Source organism: Chiloscyllium plagiosum, chromosome 10 (assembly GCF_004010195.1).
Source record: "Chiloscyllium plagiosum isolate BGI_BamShark_2017 chromosome 10, ASM401019v2, whole genome shotgun sequence".
Lineage (NCBI taxonomy): Eukaryota > Metazoa > Chordata > Chondrichthyes > Orectolobiformes > Hemiscylliidae > Chiloscyllium > Chiloscyllium plagiosum.
Window position 1 is genome coordinate 47,930,870 of NC_057719.1, and position 22,562 is coordinate 47,953,431.

Genomic DNA, 22,562 nt, shown 5'->3' on the forward strand with positions numbered 1-22,562 from the left:
TTCTAACAGATTTTTCCAGTCTATTTGCGTTTGAAGTTGTAAGTGACAAGACAGATAAGGGGAACCCTGTAGATATGTACTTGCAACTTCAAAATTCATTTAATAAAAGGTGGTAAAAAGAGGCTATTATACAAAAAAAAAGGGCTCCTGGGACTGGGGGCAATATTAACATAGATTGAGGATTGGTTACAAACAAGCTAAGTAAAAATTGCAAATTATTCATAGAATGACAAATTACTGCAAGATTCAAAGCTTGGGCGTCAGGTACTTGCACTCCAGGAACATATCAATGACTTGACTAAGAGATGATTTGTGTGTTGGTTGATGATACAAAGACAGGTGGAGAGTAAGCTGTAGGTTGGATGCAAAGGAGCTTCAGAAAGGGATGTTGACAGATTTAAAGAATTGGCACAAAGCTGGCAGAATAAACATCAAGTTGTATGAAGTTAAACTCACCGTCAGTCACCTGTTTTTACTGACAATGCAACCTGTAATCTTCTGGGACTAATGTGAACTTTCACTTATTCCAGATTTGCAGAGATTTCTTAAGTTTATTGATACTGTCTTGCAGTATAATTGGAGTTAAATTATTCATTGCATTAGAAACAAGAGTTTTTTAAAAAAAGAAAACTGCTGTGCTTAGCAATATATGTGTTTTATATATATGTGTGACAAAGAGACAGAATCATCCAGAAGGTCAGGCAGATCAAGGTGCTGTTAGTTAAGCAGTTTTGAAAAATATCGAGCTACAAAAAAGCTCTAAAGTCTCTTAGAAGAAATCTCCAAAGGCTGAAGATTCCTGGAAGCTGAAGGTATAGAAAATCCAAATACTTGTTTAGAGAGTTTCAGTAAGAAGAAAGCTCCAGACACCAATTACATCAAAGCCAACTAAACAACAAACTTTAAAGTGAGAGTGTCTGTCAAGTCGCCATTGAGGATAAAAGGGTTGTATCTTTGTTTCTGATATTTGTTATAAGAGCATTTCAAATTCTCTAATATATTGTAAAAGAGTTTATGTCTTTTCCCTTGTGTAATGAACTTTGGCAACCTCTTCAGAATATGTTCAGTGACTGAACAACAGAGTCAACAAATAGCAAAAATAAAAAAACTTATAGTCTATTGAGGTTTTACGCTGGGATCTAACATGTCCAAGATTAGCATCAAGTGGGATCACAGCATAAGAAGACATTGCTATATTATTTCAAAAGCTGGAAATGCCTTAATTAAACAACCTATTGTAATTACAGAAAGACCCTAAATGATCCAAAGGAAAATGGCCTTTAATTGTAGAGCTCTGCTTTACAGTGTGGGAACAATAACAAGTGTATTAAACAGAAACAAAATCTGAAGGACTTCAGTAACCATTTACTACAGAAACCCTGGTTCACCCCAAAAAAGCTAAAAAAAGGCAATATATTGTTTATTTCTGAGTTACACATGTATAAGGCTAGGCCATAAAATGGGGCTCAAAATTATACATGTGATATAGGGTTGCAGAAAGCAATCTTCGATTTCTTTCAACAATCCAGGTGTTAAAAGTCTGCTGCTTGGAAACATAAGTAGGATTGCAAATGAATTCAAATGCTAATCCAAAATTCAATTTTTATGCAGATTAGCAAAGTCACAAGTACTCAATTTCTTTCTTTTGCTCAAATAATTTGGCACAGAACTCAAAAATACTTGTTAAAAACCCAACTAACTGTAGTTCTCCTCTCCAAAAGAAGGCACTCTGAAAAGGAGGCCTTGATAGAACATGCAACCTCTGCATTCAAAAATGGACAGACATGGTATAACTAACTATATTTATAACAAATGCATTCAAGAAGGTGAAGAGCAAAGAGATTGCCAAGTGATACATTATGGGTTTTTAATTCATAGGATTACTTTCAGTATCAACTATTTCACTAACGGGAATACTTTAATGATCTTGGCTTGGATCAATGCAACTGGTTTGATACACTCGTGCAGATTTTTTTTTAGAAAAGTGTGTAGGTGATCTTTGAAATTAAGTTGTACTGAGAAAGTATAAAATTATCTAAATTCAGACTAAACCCTAATCTTCTATCACCAGGAGCCTTGCCAGCCTTCATTGCTCCCATTTCTCCAAGACATGAAAATCCTTGTCATGAATTAATGATTTGCCCGCCCATTTATAGAAATAATGGTTTCTTAATGCCTGCACGCTTCACTCTGGGCGACTATGCGTCCTCCAAACTAAATTTGCATTACAACTGAAATGTTCTCTCCAAATCAGTCTTGCCTTGTTATCAATGTTCAACACCTTGGATTACAAATACAATCACCCCAAAATCTGCCCTCCATGTCTAGTTCTTCCCCCATTCCAACACCCCAAGTAGTGTTAAGGCATTTTACTGTAGAAAATGAGCAATAGAAATGCATGTTCTATTAATTTCAAACCTCAAAATCCACTGTTGAAAGTTGCTATTCACTGGCCATTTCGATACTTAGACCTACAAAACATTCCAGTAGATTCAAATGAATATCTTTCAAAACAAAAAATAGTTGAAATCAACAATGAATAATGAAATGAAATTGAACCATTTAAGCCTGAAATGGAAGTACAAGAAAGCCAGTCCTGGAGTATTCTGTACCTGCTGAATTGTTGGTGGGTGAGAACCAACCCTTCTAATCTGATGGGGAATTTCACATCACAACTTCCAACCATGTTTTGGATTTTAAAATCAAGAAACTTCGCTGGAAATCCGAGTTTCTGAACAACACGTGCATATTTCCTAGCTGCTAATCGAGACTGTTCTTCACTGTTAGGATGAAGAAAAGAGATGCCTGTTAATTAAAATCACGGACATACATCCTGAGTAACTTTCCACAAATTGTGTCGAACTTCAGTGTTTCAAAACAGAAACAAGATATTATACCTTTTGGCTCCAGTGCAAACCATCTTGCCTGAACTGAAGATTAACGCTGTCGTTCTGGGCTCTCTTATTCGCATTATCACTGCAGCAAACCGCTATTAAGCACAAGTTAGAACAAACTTAGGTCTAGGTGATAAACAATCTACGTCTTTAATACCAGACTGTAAACATTTTTTAAAAGCTGCAAAAAAAAAGTACTCTGACTCAAACTTATGAAAAGTTGACAAAATTAAATTGAAAACTGCAGATAAGAAATAATTACATTTGGATGCATAGTTTAAAGATGAAGGATCTCCTTTCTAAGGTTTGATAAGGAGCCACTTTCTTTCTCTCAGAGCATTGTCAATTTATGGAATTCTCTTCCCTGGAGGTTGGGTCATTGAATATATTCAAGGCTGAGTTAGACAGATTTTTGATTGTCAAGGCACAGGGATACACAGAAAAGGGAGGTTGAGGCTACAAATCAGATCAGCCATGCTTTCACCAAATGGCAAAACAGGCTTGAAGGATTGAATGGCCTACTCCTACTTGCAATTTTCACTTTTTTGTGTATTTTGGAAAGGAATCCAAAATAATTGGAATACACAAAATGAACATAAGTTATAGCACCCTCTTTTATTTATTGTTAAATTTGCTGAATCAACCTTTTTGACTCAACATTATATGGTACACTGCACCCCTACATACTTCTCTATGGATACCAAAATCTATTTTGTTTTTAATTCATTGGATGTAGGCATGGCTACTAGGCCAGCATTCATTGCCCATCTACTCTCAAGCTCCCTCAGTTGAGCAAAAGGGCAGTAGATATCTCAAAGCTCATCCAAGTCACCGTTATTCATGAGGCAGTCTTGACTGCTAGCTCAATCAATTTACATAAAAGGGCAAGGACAATGGTTCAAATATTGTCCCAAATCTCTATTTTCCCCATTTAGAATTAGATAGTTAATGGTGTTTGAGGTGGGATCTCTGCCTGTTACTTTTCTAGATTCTGGTGATTATCCTAACCAGAAATGGATAGTTGAAGTAAATCAGTGCAGATTAGAGATAAGATCCAAGATCATTCTTCGCACAATGTCTAACGTTCCTTGTACAAAGCCTTGGTTTTACCAAGAAACGATTACAAACCTATTCCTAAATGTTTGTCAATGGTATCTAAAATGGCCATAAAAAGGGGAGCAAGTCTCAAACCAGAGAACCTATGAACTTCAAATTTCCAGCATCTCTAATGGCCTAGCCAAGACCAAAAACTCTCAAAATCAAATAAACATTCTCAGTCATATACCTTAAACTTGTACTGTAATCTTTTCTGATCCATTAGGAAAAATGTTCTGAATTTACCTTTCCTATAATACAACTGACTCGCATATATTAACATTTGCTACCGAAGATCAAGGGTAATATTTTGCCATCATCTAACTTGTAGATAATGCAGTGGATTAGAAAAAAAGTTTTTACTTTTTTAATCTAATTTAACAGGATGCAAGATTGAAGCTCTTAGTGATGGAAAAAAAATGAATTAGCACATGAAACATTAATACCCTGTTTGAAAAATTACCTTTGGATTATATTCAGCATTTCTTGCACATAAAGCTATTCTCTTCAGGTCCAATTTGCAGGCCAAATTAACAGTGGAAACAATATTTCTGTGGAAAAAATAAAGAAACCTAAAAGGTTATGTACTCTAAATCTGCACAAGCATTTTGAACAGTTGTACCCAAAAGTCAAGATCACAAATTTCTAACTAAACTGATTGTTAGTGTACTTCAAATCTCTTCCACTCATGCACAGGCAGGTGTACACTCACAAAATGGGCAGATTGCAAACTTTAGCCTCTTTAGGATTGGAAGCAGGTCAGAGACATTCATTAGATTTATTCAGAGATGAAAGGCTTGTTTTACGAGGAGGGGTTGAGCAGTTTCAGCCTATACTCACCAGAAGTTAGAAGGATGAGAAGATATACAAGTGGAAACTGAATTGAGATTTAAAGATGCTAAAGGGGATTGACAAAGTAGGTGTAGAAAGAATGTTTCCTCGTGTTTGATTTATCCTAGGATTCTCTGGGAAGCAAGGGAGGAGATTGCAGATAGAAAGAATGTTTCCTCGTGTTGGGTAATCCAGAATGAGAAGTCAGGTTTAGGATAAGGGGTAGCAGATTTAAAACAGAGATAAGGAAGAATTACTTCTCTTAAAGGGTCGTGAATTTGTGGCTTTCACTACCCCAGACTGCGGCGACATTAAAAATCCATTTCAAATTTATTCAAATAGTTATGGGAGCAGCAGGAAAGTGAAGTTGAGGCAGTGCTGAGATCAGTCATGATTGTATTGAAATACAGAACAGGCACAAGAGGCTGAATTGCCAACTCCTGCTCAGAGTGCTGAAGTTCTTGTCAACTTAGGTTACTTAGATAAACACATTTCCCACTATTGAAGATTGACAAAATTCCTACTAGGTGAAACTTCAATTCTCTTAAGTCAACCCAGTGATACCAATCCAGGGGCTTGGCCAAGCACAGCCAGTGGGAATGGTCAGAGTTGCAATCCTGCGAGGAGCCAAATATTGGACAGCACAATATTTGACTTGACTCTTTCCATTTTCCTCTTTGAAGGAGAGGGAGGAAGATATGAAAGGAGAAGAAACTATGTGGTACAACTCTTTCTTTGGTACAGATGTGTGAGCGATTAGACAGCACAGAAGGCATGCAGGTTTAGTGGTACGTGACAACAAAGTAAGCAAAGATATTACAGGCAAGAGTGAGACCGGTAGATGGGAGGCAGAGACATAGTCGTGCGACAATACATGATTTCAAAGGGGATTTGTTCTGTCCTGTTTCTCTTAAAGGGTGTTGTAAACCTGGTGCTGAAGTGTTCTATCGAAAGCAGAGTAAATAGCTTTGCTTTTTTAAAAATGTAGACAAAAGAAGCACAAGTGGGTAGAGTCAGGCTCACACAGACCCAGGATTTTATACAGTCAGAATCACACAGCATGGAAACAGACGCTTCGGTCCAACCAGTCCATGCCCAAGATAATCCCAAACTAAACTAGCCCCATCTGGCTCCTCCTGGCCTATATCTCTCCAAACCTTTCCTATTTATGTACTTGTCTAAGTATCTTTTAAACAATGTAACTGTGCCTCCATCCACACTTCCTCAGGAAGGCTCATTCCACACGCAAACCACCATCCTGTATAAAAGGTTTGGCCCCTCATGTGTTTTTTAAATCTCTCTCTTTAAAAATATGCCCCCAGTCTTGAAATTCCAAAGGAAAAGGCACCTATTTTTAACCCTACCTATACCCACCATGATTTTATAAAACTAACCTCTGTAAGGTAACCTCTCAACCACATACATTCCAGTGTAAAAGAAAATCACAGCCTTTCTTTATAACTTAAACTTTCCACACCTGGCAACATCCTGATAAATCGCTTTGGAACCCTCTCTAGCTTAATAATATCCTTCCTTTAACTGGGCGATCAGAACTGGACAAAATACTCCAGCAGAGGCCTCACCAATGTCCTGTACAACCTCAACTTGATGTCCCAACTCCAATACTCAAAAGAACTGAGCAATAAAGGCAAGCGTGCTAAACACCTTTACAACCACCCTGTCGATAAGTGATGCAAACTTCAAAAGAATCATGTCCCTGAACACCTCTGTTCTGCAACACTACCCATTGCCTCAATTAATTGTATAAGCCCTACCCTTGTTTGTTGCCTCAAAATGCAGTACCTTGTGATTATCTACATTGAACGCAATCTGCCATTTTTCAGCCCATTGACCCATCTGATCAAGATCCCTTTGTAATCTTAGAAAATGTCCTTCACTGTCTACTATGCCACCAACTTTCGTGTCATTTGCAAACTTACTAACCATAAAAGGATGTTGCCAGGGGTGGAGGATTTGAGCAAGAGGGAGAGGTTGAATAGGCTAGGGCTGTTTTCCCTGGAGCGTCGGAGGCTGAGGGATGACTTTAACGGTGGTTTATAAAATCATGAGGGGCATTAATAGGATAAATAGACAAAGTCTTTTCCCTGGGGTGGGGGAGAACAGAACTAGTGGGCATCGGTTTAGGGTGAGAGGGGAAAGATATAAAAGAGACAATTGCAACATTTAAATGGCATCTGCATGGGTATATGAATAGGAAGGGTTTGGAGGGATATGGGTGGGGTGCTGGCATGTGGGACTAGACTGGGTCGGGATATCTGGTCTGCTTGGACCAAAGAGTCTGTTTCCGTGCTGTACATCTCTATGACTTTATGTCTTCTATATTCTCATCCAAAGCATTTATAGGAATGACAAACCAAAGGGGATGTAGAACCCAATCCCTGTGGAACACTGCTGGTGACAGGCCTCCAGTCTGAAAAGCACTTCAACTCTGTCTCCTGCCATTAAGCCAATTATGCATCCAATTGGTATTTTGCCCTGAATCCTACGTGACCGAACTTTACTGAATTAGTTTTGCTTTCACTTGTTGAAGTTGTAGTTTTGGAATTGAAGCTGCTAGATATAGTTGTTTCTCTGCTGCTAGCTTCATTCTTTCGGTTTCTTTCCTCTCCTAGACTGGAGGAGGTAGAAAGTGAGGGAAATCTGTTTTGCTGTTTTTGCCTTTGCCAATGATGTGTTTATGGGATGCTGCTATTTTGAAACAGTTGAAGCGTAGCAGAGTCATAGAGATGTACAGCATGAAACAGACCCTTCGGTCCAACCCGTCCATGCCGACCAGATATCCCAACCCAATCTAGTCCCACCTGCCAGCACCCGGCCCATATCCCTCCAAATCCTTCCTATTCATATATCCATCCAAATGCCTCTTAAAGATTGCAATTGTACCAGCCTCCACCACATTGTCTGGCAGCTCATTCCATACACGTACCATCCTCTGCGTGAAAAAGTTGCCCCTTAGGTCTCTTTTATATCTTTCCCCTCTCACCCTAAACCTATGCCCTCTAGTTCTGGACTCCCCGGCCCCAGGGAAAAAGACTTTGCCTATTTACCCTATCCATGTCCCTCATAATTTTGTAAACCTCTATAAGGTCACCCCTCAGCCTCCGACACTCCAGGGTAAACAGCTCCAACCTGTTCAGCCTCTTCCTATAGCTCAAATCCTCCAATCCTGGCAACATCCTCGTAAATCTTTTCTGAACCCTTTCAAGTTTCACAACATATGTTGTGAGTTCAAGCCCAATTCCACATATTCGAGTATATAATCTAGGCTGACACTAAAATGCAGTACTCAGGATGTTCTTTGTTCAGGGTGTCCTTCAACTGACACTCATAACTGACCTGGGGTGATACTGAACCCACAACTTCCATTAATCACAGACAAAAGTGCTACCTACAAAGCCACTTGCTGACTGTGAAGAGCAAATTAGATTGATTGTGGTTGTCACTTGTGTATTAAATTGAGGGATGCAGCAGGAAGACTGAAGTGAGGGGAAAGGTTCCACAGTTTGGTTTCTGAGTGGAGTTAGGGAGAATAAGAGCTGATGGCTTTAGCCTTGGCAAAACCAGGGATAAGGAGAGGGAATATGACTTATTCAGAACTTCAGGTTACTCTGAAAGTTGATGCACCCACTCCCACAGTTCAGTAATCAGTGTTTATGGTCTGGAGCTTTCAAATCATCTCATACACAGAGGTGGGTGAAGAATAGCACTTTGAACGTGTGCAGCAAGGCCACTTGTTACTCAATCCCACTTCCTGCCAAAGGGTCCAAATGTGGAGAGGTAAATTCAGCAAATTTGAACTCTTAATTCTCCTTAAAAACCACACACCCAGGTTGATCTTGCCTCAGCCCACAGTCTTCAACGCTTTCCATTTTCTCCCCCTTGGAGACACAACTTTTCACAGACTTCCCGATGAAGTTGTTCCTCAGAGTTTGTTGCTGTTCCTAACAGTCACTGATGGGGTAATGCTAATTACAATATGTCAGCCAGATGGAAAGAACGAGTAAAGGCAAGTCCAGAAAGTTTATCCATGGCTCCTGAAAAGTGCTGGTGACAGTTGCCAGAAGAAGCCTCTTTTTGAAACCCGGCCATGAAAATGCAGAGAGCTTAGTAAGCATATCAAAACTTAAACAAAATAAAACAGAAGCAGGAGTGGGCCATTCAAACCCTTGAGCTCTGCTCCCCCATAAAGTGATGGCAGATGTGGCTTGAACTCCACTTGCCTGCTTGTCCCATTGATTCCTGACCAGAACAAAATAACAATTGGGAATGTTTGGTACTAATCTGATGTGGAATTCCATTTACAAAGACCCAAGTTATTTCTAACTTCGCAGAGTCATAGAGAATGAGAAGGAAGATATTCAGCCCATTGTGCTAGCACTGGTTCTAATCTCTAGTGCCAATCTTCTGCCTTTTCCCATATACCAGCTCAATATTTCAATCCAAATACCATCCAATGCTCTCTTGAATGCCTCAATTGAATTTGCCTCCATCACATGTCCAGGCAGTGCATTCCATACTTTTCAGTTCTATCAGTTCCTCCTCAGTTCTTTTGTTAGTTTTAGAGCTTATGCTCGAAACACCAACTTCTCCTACTCCTCGGATGCTACTTGACCGGCTGTGCTTTTCCAGTGCCACACGTTTTGACTCTGCTATCCAGCATCTGCAGTCCTCACTTTCTCTTAGTCTTACCTGTCAATCAAAAGGATCTGTCTAGAATCATACAATACAAGAAGAGGCCCTTTGATCCATCAAGTCTGTACTGTAAAAAAAAACCTACAACCTACACTCGTCCCACCATCCCGCAGTAGGTGCATAGCTTTGAGTAGGAGATAGTGTCTACCTTAGCCTCCACTGGGGAAGACAATTCCAAACACTGAGAACCTTCTGAGGGATAAAATTCTTCTTCATCTCTGTCTTAAACAGGGGACTCCTTTTTTTGAAGTGATGTTCCCTAGTTCTAGATTCCCTCATGACTAAGAGAGGACAGAGAAATAGGAGAAGATAGGGGATGAAAGTAGATGAGAAATAGGTGCAATGGGAGTGGTCAGAGAATCAGAGAGGGTCTTCTCCTAGGCCCAGAAGTAGATCTAAGGATCCTCTTTTCCATCTGCCACTTCTCAGCCCATTGGCCCATCTGGTCCAGATCCTGTTGTAATCTGAGGTAACCCTCTTCGCTGTCCACTACACCTCCAATTTTGGTGTCATCTGCAAACTTACTAACTGTCGCTCTTATGCTTGCATCCAAATCATTTATGTAAATGACAAACGAGGGCCCAGCATCGATCCTTGTAGCACTCCACTGGTCACAGGCCTCCAGTCTGAAAAACAACCTTCCACCACCACCCTCTCTCTTCTACCTTTGAGCCAGTTCTGTTTCCAAATGGCTAGTTCTCCCTGTATTCCGTGAGATCTAACCTTGCTAATCAGTCTCCCGTGTTAACTATTTCAATAGAGTTAAAGTTCTGCCAATTTTTCTTTCTTCGTCATATTTTAACTGGTACAAGAATAAAGCAAGTTTTGCTGAAAGCCTAGTAGTTTGATGAATCAATTCAGTGTCTTATATCTGGCTTTAAATAAACATTGGGTCTCGGCTATCTCCTTGATATATCTCGAGAGAGTTTGGGCTGATCCAGAACAGCAGAGATAAAGTGAGCATGAGGTATCAGAGAGAAGATGGTGGCACTTACAGTGGCAGAATGTGGTGCTTGTTGTGCATTCCTCCAGACAGCTTAGACTTGGTTGACAATAATTGGACCAGGCTAGCATGATTTGGTGTCATGTCCACTGTTGATCCCAGGGTAAGAAGTCTTGCCCCTATACCATTCTGTTCACCAGTCCTCAAGGTTTCTGTCTGCAAGTCAGGGTGCCCAATCTTTCTTAGTCTACCATGTCCAGGACAATTACCAGAACCATGCAGAGTAGATTCACATTGCACACAGACAACAACTGACAACAATTGATATCAAGAAAATCTTTAAGATAGAGATAAATGAGGCACCAAACATGATGATAAAGAATGTTTTTTTCTTGTTGAGTACAGGTAAAGCTTTAGGCACGAAGTAACAGAACAGAAGCTTTTGGAGAAACACAATTAGATCTGATTAATAAAAATTTGTGATCAGATATACATCAAAAAGTTACATTCCATTGACATGAGATATTAACTATACATTTTGTTTCCTGGGAAACCAAACACAAAAATGGAGACCAATCATTTCATGAAAGCTCTCTTGAAATATGTGAGAAATAACACCACATTTGCAGCAAAAACTGATGATTGGAAGTCTGGATTTAGACCAGTAATAGGAACAACTATTAATAAAGGCATATTAAAATCAGGAATTAAATTTTTAAAAATCATCAGTAAACTAATGGAAAGTGTCATCAACAGTTCTATAAAGCAGCACCTGCTCAGTAATGTCCAATTTAGGTTCCACCAAGGCCACTGCACTCCTGACCTCATTACAGCCTTGGTCCAAACAGCTGAATTCCAAAGGTAAAGTAAGCTCGATATCATTAAGTGTGGCATCAAGGTGACCGAGCAAAACTGGAGTGAAGGGGAAATAAGGGTGGAGAAATCTCCACTTGTTGGAGTAATACACGAGACAAAGATGGTTGAAGTTGTAAGAAGAAAATCTGAGGCAAGAATATAAACGTGCAGTTAGCTGACAAAACAAGACGATTTGTGCAGTCGGCAGAGGGACTATAAATTTTCATAGATCAATTAAATTTAAGTTTTAAAATCTAGATGGAGTATGAACAACTAACAGATAAAATCAACACTCAAAGAATGCACCAGAAATAACTAGACTGGAGTGGATGTTGTCACACTGCAGTAAATAATTAGGAATTAACGTTACTGTCACAAGTACTCACGAGTACAGGAAAATCATAGTCTAATGTGGTGCCATAATTTAAGGAAGATGGTAAGGAAAAGCCAGGGAATAATAAACTGGTGAACCGAACATCAAGTTGTTGGAAGAGATCCTGATGGACAGGGTCTACATGCATTTGGAAAGGCAACAACTGATTAGGGATAATCAACATGGTTTTGTGCTTGTGAAATCATGTCTCACGAACACGATTTAGTTTTGTGAAAAAGTAATGAAGAGAATTGATAAAGGCAGAGCATTGGACGCGATGTATATGGACTTCAGTAAGGCAAGGTTTGACAAGAGTCCGCGTGATAGATTGGTAAGCAAGGTTAGATCACATGGAATACAGGGAAAACTAGCCATTTGGATACAGAACTGGCTCAAAAGATGGGAGAGAAGGGATGGTGGTGCAGTGTTGCTTTTCAGACTGGAGGCCTGTGAGCAACGGTGTATCACAAGGATCTGTGCTGGGTCCACTCCTTTTTGTCATTTATATAAATGATTTGGATGTGAACATAGAAGGTATGATTAGTAAGTTTGCAGATGACACCAAAATTGTAGTTTAATTTAGATAAATGTGAGGTGCTGCGTTTTGGAAAGGCCAATCAGGGCAGGACTTTATACACTTAATGATAAGGTCCTAGGAAATGTTGCTGAACAAGTCAGACCTTGGAGTGCAGGTTCATAGTTCCTTGAAAATGGAATGGCAGGTAGACAATAGTGAAGGTGGCATTTGGTATGCCTGTCTTTATTAGTCAGTGCTTTGAGTTTAGGAGTTGGGAGGTCATGTTGTGGCTGTACAGGACATTAGTTAGGCTACTTTTGGAATATTGTGTGCAATTCTGCTCTACTCCCACAGGAGGGATGTTGTGAAACATGAAAGGGTTCAGAAAAGATTTACAAGGATGTTGCCAGGGTTGGAGGATTTGAGCTATAGGGAGATACTGAATAGACTGGGGCTATATTCCCTGGAGCATCGGAGACTGAGGACCAGAGACCATATAGAGGCTTATAAAATGATGAAGGGCATGGATAGGGTGAGTAGCCAAGGTCTTTTCCCTGGGGTGGGGAGTCCAGAACAAGAGGTCATAGATTTGAAGGGAAAAGGTTGAAAAGGGACCTAAGGGGCAACGTTTTCTCACAGAGGGTGGTGAGTGTATGGAATGAGCTACCAGAAGTAGTGGTGGAGACTGGTACAATTACAGCATTTAAAAGGCACCTGGATGGGTATCCAGGAAGGGTTTAGAGGGATATGGGCAAGTGCTGGCAAATGGGACTAGATTAATTCAGGATATCTGGTCAGCATGGACAAGTTGGACCAAAAAGGATTTGTTTCCATCCTGTATAGTTCTAGACTCCATTTGATCAGAGCTGGAAAGCTACAGAGATCACTTCTGGGTGGCAACATGTAGCACAAGAGAAAGAGGTCAACCTAGGCATAGCTGAATGAAAGATGTGACAGAGTGGTTGCAGACATGCAGTGGATGTGCGAGGATGTGACAGGCAAGCATGGCAGATTATCACAGCAGATCTGGCAAGGGTAGCCACAAGCAGTAGCAGATGGAAGCAAGGTCATTAATGAAACTGAAAACAGTGTAGCCCGAGAAATATGCTGAGGAATTTCTGTGGAAACATGTTTGGGGTTTCTCAATTCTTAAATCCTCATGCATTATGGAGGTAGACTGTTCTATCATTCACCAAGGTCCCAGATGTTCTGTTGCTTTGATTATGCACTGATCAGTTCACATTTCCAGCAACTTGGGCAAAAAGGAATTAATCACACAAGAACAGGTCTATTTCACTGGCAAAATTAATAAAGGCAAGGGGATGCTTTGATGATAATAATAATAATAATAATAATAATAATAATAATAATAATAATAATAAATGTTTTGGATACTGTCGGGGGAAGATGGCTCACCGGGGAGGGCAGCAGTTGTCAAGATCATGGCACCATGGCGGGTACTGCTGTTCAGAAGGGCGGGAAAAAGACACGTAGGGCCATACTCATAGGGGATTCCATTGTGAAGGGAGTAGACAGGCGGTTGTGTGGCCAAAACCGGAACTCCTGGATGCTATGTTGCCTCCCAGGTGCTCGGGTCAGGGATGTCACTGATCGGCTGCAGAGCATTCTAAAAGGGGAGGATGAACAGCCAGTTATCTTGGTGCATATAGGCACCAACGATATAAGTAGAAAGCGAGACGAGGTCCTGAAAGCAGAATTCAGGGAGCTAGGAGAGAAGTTAAAGTGGAGGACCTCAAAAGGTAGTGATCTCGGGATTACTACCAGTGCCATGTGCTAGCCAGCGTAGAAGTGAAAAAAACAGACAGGATGAACACGTGGATTGAGAGACGGTGTAGGAGGAAGGGGTTCAGATTTGTTGGACATTGGGACCGGTTCTGGGGAAGGTGGGACTATTACAAAAGGGACAGTCTACATCTGAACCAGACCAGAACCAATGTCCTTGGGGGAGTTTTTGCTACTGCTGTTAGGGAGGTTTTAAACTAATGTGGCAGGGGACTGGGAACCAGAAGAGAAAACGAGTAGGCAGTGAGGTGGAGACTGGAGACTGTAAGAATTATGAAGATAGCACTAATAAAAAGGAAGAATAGGCAGAGAGCAGGTGAATGCAAAAGAACTGGTGGCCTGAAATGCATCTACTTTAATGCAAGGAATGTAGTGTGTAACGCAGATGAACTTAGGGTTTGGATTGGTGCCTGGGAGTATGACATTATTGCTATTACAGAGACTTGGTTGAAGGAAGGGCATAACAAATAGGTAAACAGATTATGAATAGATGTAGAGGCAATAGGGTAGTGGTGATGGGAGATTTTATTTTTCCCAATATTGACTGGGATACACTTAGCGTCAGAGGGCTGGATGGAGTAGAATTTGTACGAAGTGTCCAGGAAAGTTTTCTAGAGTAGTATGTCAATAGTCCGACAAGGGAAGGTCCATATTGGACCTGGTACTGGGGAACGAGCAAGGACAAGTGGTAGAAGTTGCGGTGGGGAATTTCTTTACAGTGACCACAATTCTGTAAGTTTTAGAATACTCGTAGATAAAGAAGAGAGTGGTCCTTGGGGAAGAGTACTAAACTGTGCCAAAGCCAATAATATCAAAATTAGGCAGGAGCTGGGAAATGTGGATTGGATACAGCTATTTGAAGGAAGCCTCCCACATCTCAAATGTGGACTTTTCAAAGATAGGTTAACGGTAGTGCAGGATAGGCATGTCCCGTTGAAGGCAAAGGATAAGAAGGGCAAGATTCGTGAACCATGGATGACAGGAGAAATTGTTCAACTAGCCAAGAGGAAAGGGAAGTGTACATAAGGTCTAGGCAGCTAAGAACAGAACGGGCCCTTGAGGAATATCGGAAGAGTAGGACAAGTCTTAAACAAGGAATCAAGCAGGTGAAAAGGGGTCATGAAATAGCTTTAGCAAGCAGAATTAAGGAAAATCCCAAAGCATTTTATTCTTATATAAGAAGCAAGTGGGTAACTAGAGAAAGGATTGGTCCACTAAAAGATAATGAAGGAAGGCTGTGTGCCAAACCTGAGAGAATGGGTGAGATTCTGAATGATTACTTTACATCAGTGATCACTGAGGAGAGGAACATGATGAATCTTGAGATTAGAGATAGAAGTTTGATTCGTCTAGATCACGTTGGCATAAGTAGGGACGATGTGTTGGGTATGCTAGAGGTTATTAAGGTGGACAAATCCCCAGGACCGGATGGGATCTATCCCAGGTTGCTGAGGGGGGTGAGAGAGGAAATAGCTGGGGCCCTGACAGATATCTTTGTGGCATCCTTGAATACAGGTGAGGTGCCGGAGGACTAGAGGGTAGCTTATGTAGTCCCCTTGTACCAGAAGGGTAGTAGGGATATTCCAGCTAACTATAGACCAGTGAGCCTGACATCAGTGGTGGGGAAGTTGCTGGAGAGGGTACTAAGAGATAGGATCTATTTATATTTAGAAAAGAATGAGCTTATCAGTGATAGGAAACATGGTTTTGTGTGGGGGAGATCATGCCTTACCAACTTAATAGAGTTCTTCGAGGAAGTGACCAAATTGGTAGAAGGGCTGTTGATGTCATATACATGGACTTTAGTAAGGTGTTTGATAAGGTTCCCCATTGTCGACCAATGGAGAAAGTGAAGTCACATGGTGTGCAGGGAGTTCTAACTAGGTGGATAAGGAACTGGTTGAGCAATTGGAGACAGTAGTAGTTGAAGGGAGTTTCTCGAAATGGAGAATGGTGACCAGTGGTGTTCCACAGGGGTCAGTATTGGGGCCACTGTTGTTTGTAATATATATGATGATCTAGAAGAGGGCACTGTTGGTATGATCAGCAAATTTGCAGATGACACAAAGATTGATGGAGTAGCAGAAAGCATAAGGGACTGTCAGAGAATACAGGAGGATATAGATAGACTGGAGAGTTGGGCGGAAAAAGTGGCAGATGGCTTTCAATCCAGACAATATGAGATGTTGCATTTAGGCAAGTCTAATTCTAGAGCGAATTATACAATGAATGGAAGAGCCTTGAGAAAACTTCATGGGCAGAGAGATCTGGGAGTGCAGGTCCATTGGACCCTGAAGGTTGCTGCACAGGTGGATAGAGCGGTCAAGGAGGCATATAGTATGCTTGCCTTCATTGGACGGGGTATTGAGAAGAGCTAGCAAGTCATGTTAAAATTATACAAGACATTGGTTTGGCCACATTTAGAATATTGTGTACAGTTCTGGTTGCTACATTACCAAAAGGATGTGGACGCTTTGGAGAGGGTGCAGAGAAGGTTTACGAGGATGTTGCCTGGTATGGAAGGTGCTAGCTATGAGAAAGAGTTGAGTAGGTTAGGTTTATTTTCACTAGAAAAAAGGAGATTGAGGGGGGGACCTGATTGAGTTTTACAAAATCATGAAGGGCATAGACAGGGTGGATAGAGACAAGCTTTTTCTCAGGGTGAAGGATTCAATAACCAGAGGTCATGCTTTCAAGGGGAGAGGTGGAAAGTTTAAGGGAGGATACACGCGGAAAGTATTTCACATAGAGAGTGGTGGGTGTTTGGAATGTGTTGCCAACAGAGGTGGTAGAGGCAGGCACGGTAGATTCATTTAAGATGCGTCTGGACAGATGCATGAGTAGGCGGGGAGCAGAGGGATACAGATGCTTAGGAATTGGGTGACAGGTTTAGACAGTACATTTGGATCGGCTCAGGCTTGAAGGGCTGAAGGGCCTGTTCCTGGGCTGTAAATTTTCTTTGTTCTTTGTAATAATACTGTTTCACATGTCCAGGGTATTCTAGGAGCAGTAATAGAATTTAAGTCACAAATTCTAATGATTATTTCCTTAGAAGATATTTTGTCATAGCTTTTTGTCTTGCACTCATCTGTATAATTTGTAAAAAGTACCAAGGAAAATAAATATTTATACTTTATGAGAAGACAGTGCTAATTGATTGAGATGTTGTCATTGAAAATGCACTGTTCAAAGATGGTTGCAAGTTAACTGTCAAGCTTGAAATTTCAAACCAGGCACGTTACTTATTTGTCAAATGAAATGAATCATAGAATGGCGTTCACCTGTTTTGTAGAGTTGAAATAGACTGTGTACATGTTCCTTCTTTTCGCAAAGAACAGTGTGTGCACTTGCACAAATAGAAGGCCACATATATTAATATGCAGAAACCGGTTGTATTTAGGTTTGGTCAGATGAACAGAGAGAAGGGTTGTGGGAATCAGTCTGAAAATATGGTACGAGTGGGAGATGAGACTCTGGAGCATGGGAGCTCAAGTTAAAATCCTGGAAAAGGGATGCAAAACTCGATCAGGGCATTGGTCAAGAATCAGCGACAATGAAAGATATGGGTTGGCCAGGCTGGCACTAATAGATAAAAGTGATGGGGTTAGGGGCAAGATGAAAGCTGGAAAGCAGTAGGATTTTGTAATTATGGGTACACAATCAAGCAGAAAGGTGGGGGCAAAAACACTCCTTTCGGCAGATTACCAGAATAATAAAATTTGCATGATCCATTTCCTTTAAACAGCAGACACTGCTGTTTTAAATAACTTAAATCATACATATGAAATTGTGAAGCTTAAGTTATTGAGAAACTAGCTCTTGGGTCCCGCTGCCAGCAATTACATGACAGGGCTCAAGGTATGAAAACGGATCCAGCTCACCACACCTTGAAGATGTGGGTTAGAATAATCACACACTGAATTACCTCTCTCGAAAATACAAACTGGATAACTCAAGCCAGGGAAAGAAAAAGCTTCAGAGAATTTTGAGGCAGGGCCCTCAACAGACTGTTTCATCTCCTGCACTTTTGCCCTCCCTCCCAGAACATTGATAGAGATCCTCTTGTCCTTACAAGTCTGGTGGAATGGAAAGTAAGTAAAAGGACCATCCTCGGTCATGTCTGCCACCTCCAGTAGGATACCACCACCAAGCACATCTCCTGTCCCCAGCACTGGCAGTATTCCACAAGGACCATTACATTGATGGAGGACTGAATCACTTAAAACTTCCTAATTCCCCATGTAAATCAATAAAAGAAATGAAATGAAACCAGACAGATCATCTGGCATTGACGTGGGCACTGGAAAAGACAAAAGCAGAAACAGCCCTGTTAATCCTGCAAAGTCCTCCTTACTAACATCTGGGGGCTAGTACCAAAATTGGGAGAGCTACTTCACAGACTAGTCAGACAACAGCCTGACACAGTCTGTAAGATATGATTCCGTGAGTATGACTAGGTTCCAGACACCACCATCACCATATCTGGATGTGTCCTGTCCCACCAGCAGAGATGGCAGCACAGCGGTATACAGTCGGGATCTGGGAGTCCTCAACATTTGGCACCAGGCCCCATGAAGTCTCATGGTTTCAGTTTAAACATGGGCAAGGAAACCTCTGGCTGATTACCATGTACCATTCTTCCCTCAGCTGATGAATCAGTAACCCTCCATGTAAAGCTAAACAGAGGATGGCAAGGGCACAAAATGTAGTCTGGGTGGCAGAAAACATTGAAAGTCCTCAAGAGTGTCTCGGCAGCAGTACTGTTGATTAAGCTGCTAAGGACCTGAAGGACATAGCTGCTCGGCTAGGTCTGTGGCAGGTGGCGAGGGAGCCAACAAGAGGGAAAAGCATACTTGACCTCATCTTTACCAATCAGCCAGGTGCAGACCCGAGGCAAGAGCGAGGCCATGCTCTTCGGGAACTGGGCCGATCAATCCTCGATCCCCTTCACCGTCAGGACCAACCACCTGAAGGTGCTGGGTATTTGGTTCGGAGGGGCTGAGGCGTGCGCCAAGTCTTGGGAGGAGCGTATCAGCAAAGTGAGGCAGAAACTGGGCAGATGGAAGCTACGGTCGCTCTCCATCGCGGGAAAAAACCTGGTCGTCAGGTGTGAGGCACTGTCATTGCTATTATACGTGGCACAGGTCTGCCCTATTCCCAGAACCTGTGCCGCTGCAGTCATCCGGGCCACCTTCCAGTTTATATGGAGGTCAAAGATGGACCGGGTCCGAAGGGACTCGCTGTACAAAGATCTGGGCAACGGGGGAAAAAATACACCCAATGCCACCCTCACCCTGATGGCCACCTTTGTGTGTGGCTGCCTAAAGCTGTGCGTGGATCCCCGGTAAGCAAACACCAAGTGTCACTACGTACTGAAGTTCTACCTGTCCTCGGTGTTGCGAAGGATGGGCCTGGCCTCGCTGCCGCGGAACGCTCCGAGTAGTTGGAACGTTCCGTATCACCTGTCCTTCGTGGAGAAGTTTATGAAGAAAAACACCTTTGACCACAAGTCCATCAGGAAGTGGTCAGCACATAGTGTCCTTGAGACCCTTCGGGAAAAGGAGAGAGCGGATCCTATCGAGCGGTTCCCTGAGCAGACTGTCAAAGCCATTTGGCAGAATGCCTCATCGCCAGAACTTTCCAACAAGCACCAAGACATGGCTTGGCTGGTGGTGAGAAGTGCTCTGCCTGTGAGATCCTTTATGCATGCCCGGACTCTCAGCCGCACCGCACGCTGCCCTCGAAGCGGCTGCGGGGGGGACGAGACTGTCACACACCTCCTTCTGGAATGTGCCTACGCAGAAGTCTGGAGAGGAATGCAGTGGTGTTTGTCGAGGTTAGTCCCAAGCAGCGCCGTGACGCGGGACTCCGTGCTCTACGGCCTGTTCCCCGGGACGCACACCGAGACGAACATCAACTGTGCCTGGAGGATCATCAACTCAGTGAAGGACGCTCTCTGGGGGGTCCAAAACCTGCTGATCTTCCAGCTGGAGGAGTTGACCCCAACTGAGTGTTGCAGACTGGCACATTCCAAGGCCCAGGACTACGTGTTGAGGGACGCGCTGAAGCTTGGGGCAGCTGCTGCCAAGGCGCAGTGAGGAAAGACCACCGTGTAACATCTGCCTGCCTAAAGACGAACAGGGGGCCCGCGCAGTCACTTGGGCTCTGCTGACGCCTCAGCTAAAAATGTAATCGTACAGATCTGTAAATAGGAATGATTACTCTGTTTTCAGTATGCAAACAAATGGAATGTTTACATATGTATGGCATGTCCAGTTGTACAGATCATCAAAGTAGTTTATGAATAAAGTATATTTTTGAAATAAAAAAAAATCTGTAAAAGCGACCACTGCACAGTCCTTGTGGAGACAAAGTCCTGCCTTCACATGGAGAATAACCTCCACTGTGCTGTGTGACACCATCACTGTACTAAATAGGACAGACTTTGAACAAATCTAGCAAGTCAAGACTGGACATGCACTGTGGGTCACCAACAGGAGCAGAATTCTACTTGAGCACAATCTGTAACCTCATGACCCAGCATATCCCTCGACTTAACCAATACCATCAAGCCAATGGATCAACCCTGGTTCACTGGATGTGCAGGACAACCTGCCAGAAGTAGCACCAAGATACCTGAAGATGAGGGGTCAATCTAGTGAAGCCACCAAACAGGACTACCTGCACACCAAATAGAAGCAGCAAATGCTAAACAGAGCTAAGTAAACTCAAACTACTTAAAATTGGTGAGGAGAAAGTGAGGTCTGCAGATGCTGGAGATCAGAGCTGAAAATGTGTTGCTGGAAAAGCGCAGCAGGTCAGGCAGCATCCAGGGAACAGGAGAATCGACGTTTCGGGCATAAGCACTTCTTCAGCTCTGTTTAGCATTTGCTGCTTCTATTTGGTGTGCAGGTAGTCCTGTTTGGTGGCTTCACTAGTTGACCCCTCATCTTCAGGTATCCTGGTGCTACTTCTGGCAGGTTGTCCTGCACATCCAGTGAAAAGCTGCGCTTTTCCAGCAACACTTTCAGCTAAGTAAACTCAAAACCAATGGATCATATCTAAGCTCTGCAGTCCTGCTGCATCCAGTCATGAATTGTGTTGATCAGTTAAACAACTCTTTGTAGAAGCGTCCACAATTATTCCCTTCCGCAATGATGGAAGAATCCAGCCCATCAATGCAAGTGATCAGGCTGAAGTTTTCACAGCAATCTTCAGCCAGAAGTCACAAGTGGATGATCCATCTCAACTCATGAATTCCATAAATTGTTTGTTTGACCTTTTATTTCACGGTGGTGTAATTATTAGTTAGTTGATCCATGATCTGCATAAGCCCTTCCTGAAGAAGGGCTTATGCCTGAAACGTCGATTCTCCTCTTCCCTGGATGCCGCCTGACCTGCGCTTTTCCAGCAACACATTTTCAGCTCTGATCTCCAGCATCTGCAGACCTCACTTTCTCCTCACCAATTTTAAGTAGTTTGAGTTTACTTAGTTCTGTTTAGCATTTGCTGCTTCTATTTGGTGTGCAGGTAGTCCTGTTTGGTGGCTTCACTAGGTTGACCCCTCATCTTCAGGTATCCTGGTGCTACTTCTGGCAGGTTGTCCTGCAGATCCAGTGAAAAGCTGTGCTTTTCCAGCAACACATTTTCAGCTAAGTAAACTCAAAACCAATGGATCAGATCTAAGCTCTGCAGTCCTGCTGCATCCAGTCAGGAATTAGCTTTTAGATTAGATTACAGTGTGGAAACAGGCCCTTCGGCCCAACAAGTCCACACCGACCCGCCGAAGCGAAACCCATCCATACCCCTACATTTACCCCTTACCTAACACTACAGGCAATTTAGTATGGCCAATTAACCTGACCCTGCACATCTTTGGATGGTGGGAGGAAACCGGAGCACCCGGAGGAAACCCACGCAGACACGGGGAGAACGTGCAAACTCCACACAGTCAGTCGCCTGAGGCGGGAATTGAACCCGGGTCTCTGGCGCTGCGAGGCAGCAGTGCTAACCACTGTGCCACCGTGCCGCCCACGGTGGCACAGTTGATCAGTTAAACAACTCTTTGTAGAAGCGTCCACAATTATTCCCATCCGCAATGATGGAAGAACCCAGCCCATCAATGCAAGAGATCAGGCTGAAGTTTTCACAGCAATCTTCAGCCAGAAGTCACAAGTGGATGATCCATCTCAACTTCCTCCGGTGGTCCCCAACATTATGAATGCCATTCTTAAGCCAATTCAATAATATCAAGCAGTGGTTGGAGACATGGATACTGCAAAAGCTTTGGGCCCTGACAACATTCTGGCAACAGTACTGAAGACTTGAGCTCCAGAACTTGCCACTCCCCAGCCAAGGTGTTCCAGTACAGTTACAACATTGGCATCTTCCTGACAAAGTGAAAAATGCCCAGGTATGTTCTGTACACAAAGACAGAACAAATCAACCTGGCCAATTACCACCCCATCAGTCTACTCTCGTTCATCAGTTAAGTGATTGAAGACCTGCTCAGTGATGCCTAGTTTGGGTTCTACCAGG

At 42.5% G+C, this 22,562-nt stretch overlaps 1 protein-coding gene across 3 annotated transcripts in view; it reads right to left on the reverse strand.

Moving 5' to 3' along the window:
* LOC122553624 (TATA-box-binding protein-like) overlaps window positions 1-22,562 on the reverse strand; it is a 54,026-nt gene that overhangs the window by 12,000 nt on the left and 19,464 nt on the right. For all 3 annotated transcript variants that reach the window (XM_043697718.1, XM_043697719.1, XM_043697720.1), the window contains exons 3-5: window positions 4,453-4,540; window positions 2,898-2,989; window positions 2,613-2,780 (exon numbers count right to left, since the gene is read on the reverse strand). In XM_043697718.1, coding sequence (XP_043553653.1) covers window positions 2,613-2,780; window positions 2,898-2,989; window positions 4,453-4,540 — 348 coding nt within the window. The remainder of the gene's footprint in view (window positions 1-2,612; window positions 2,781-2,897; window positions 2,990-4,452; window positions 4,541-22,562) is intronic.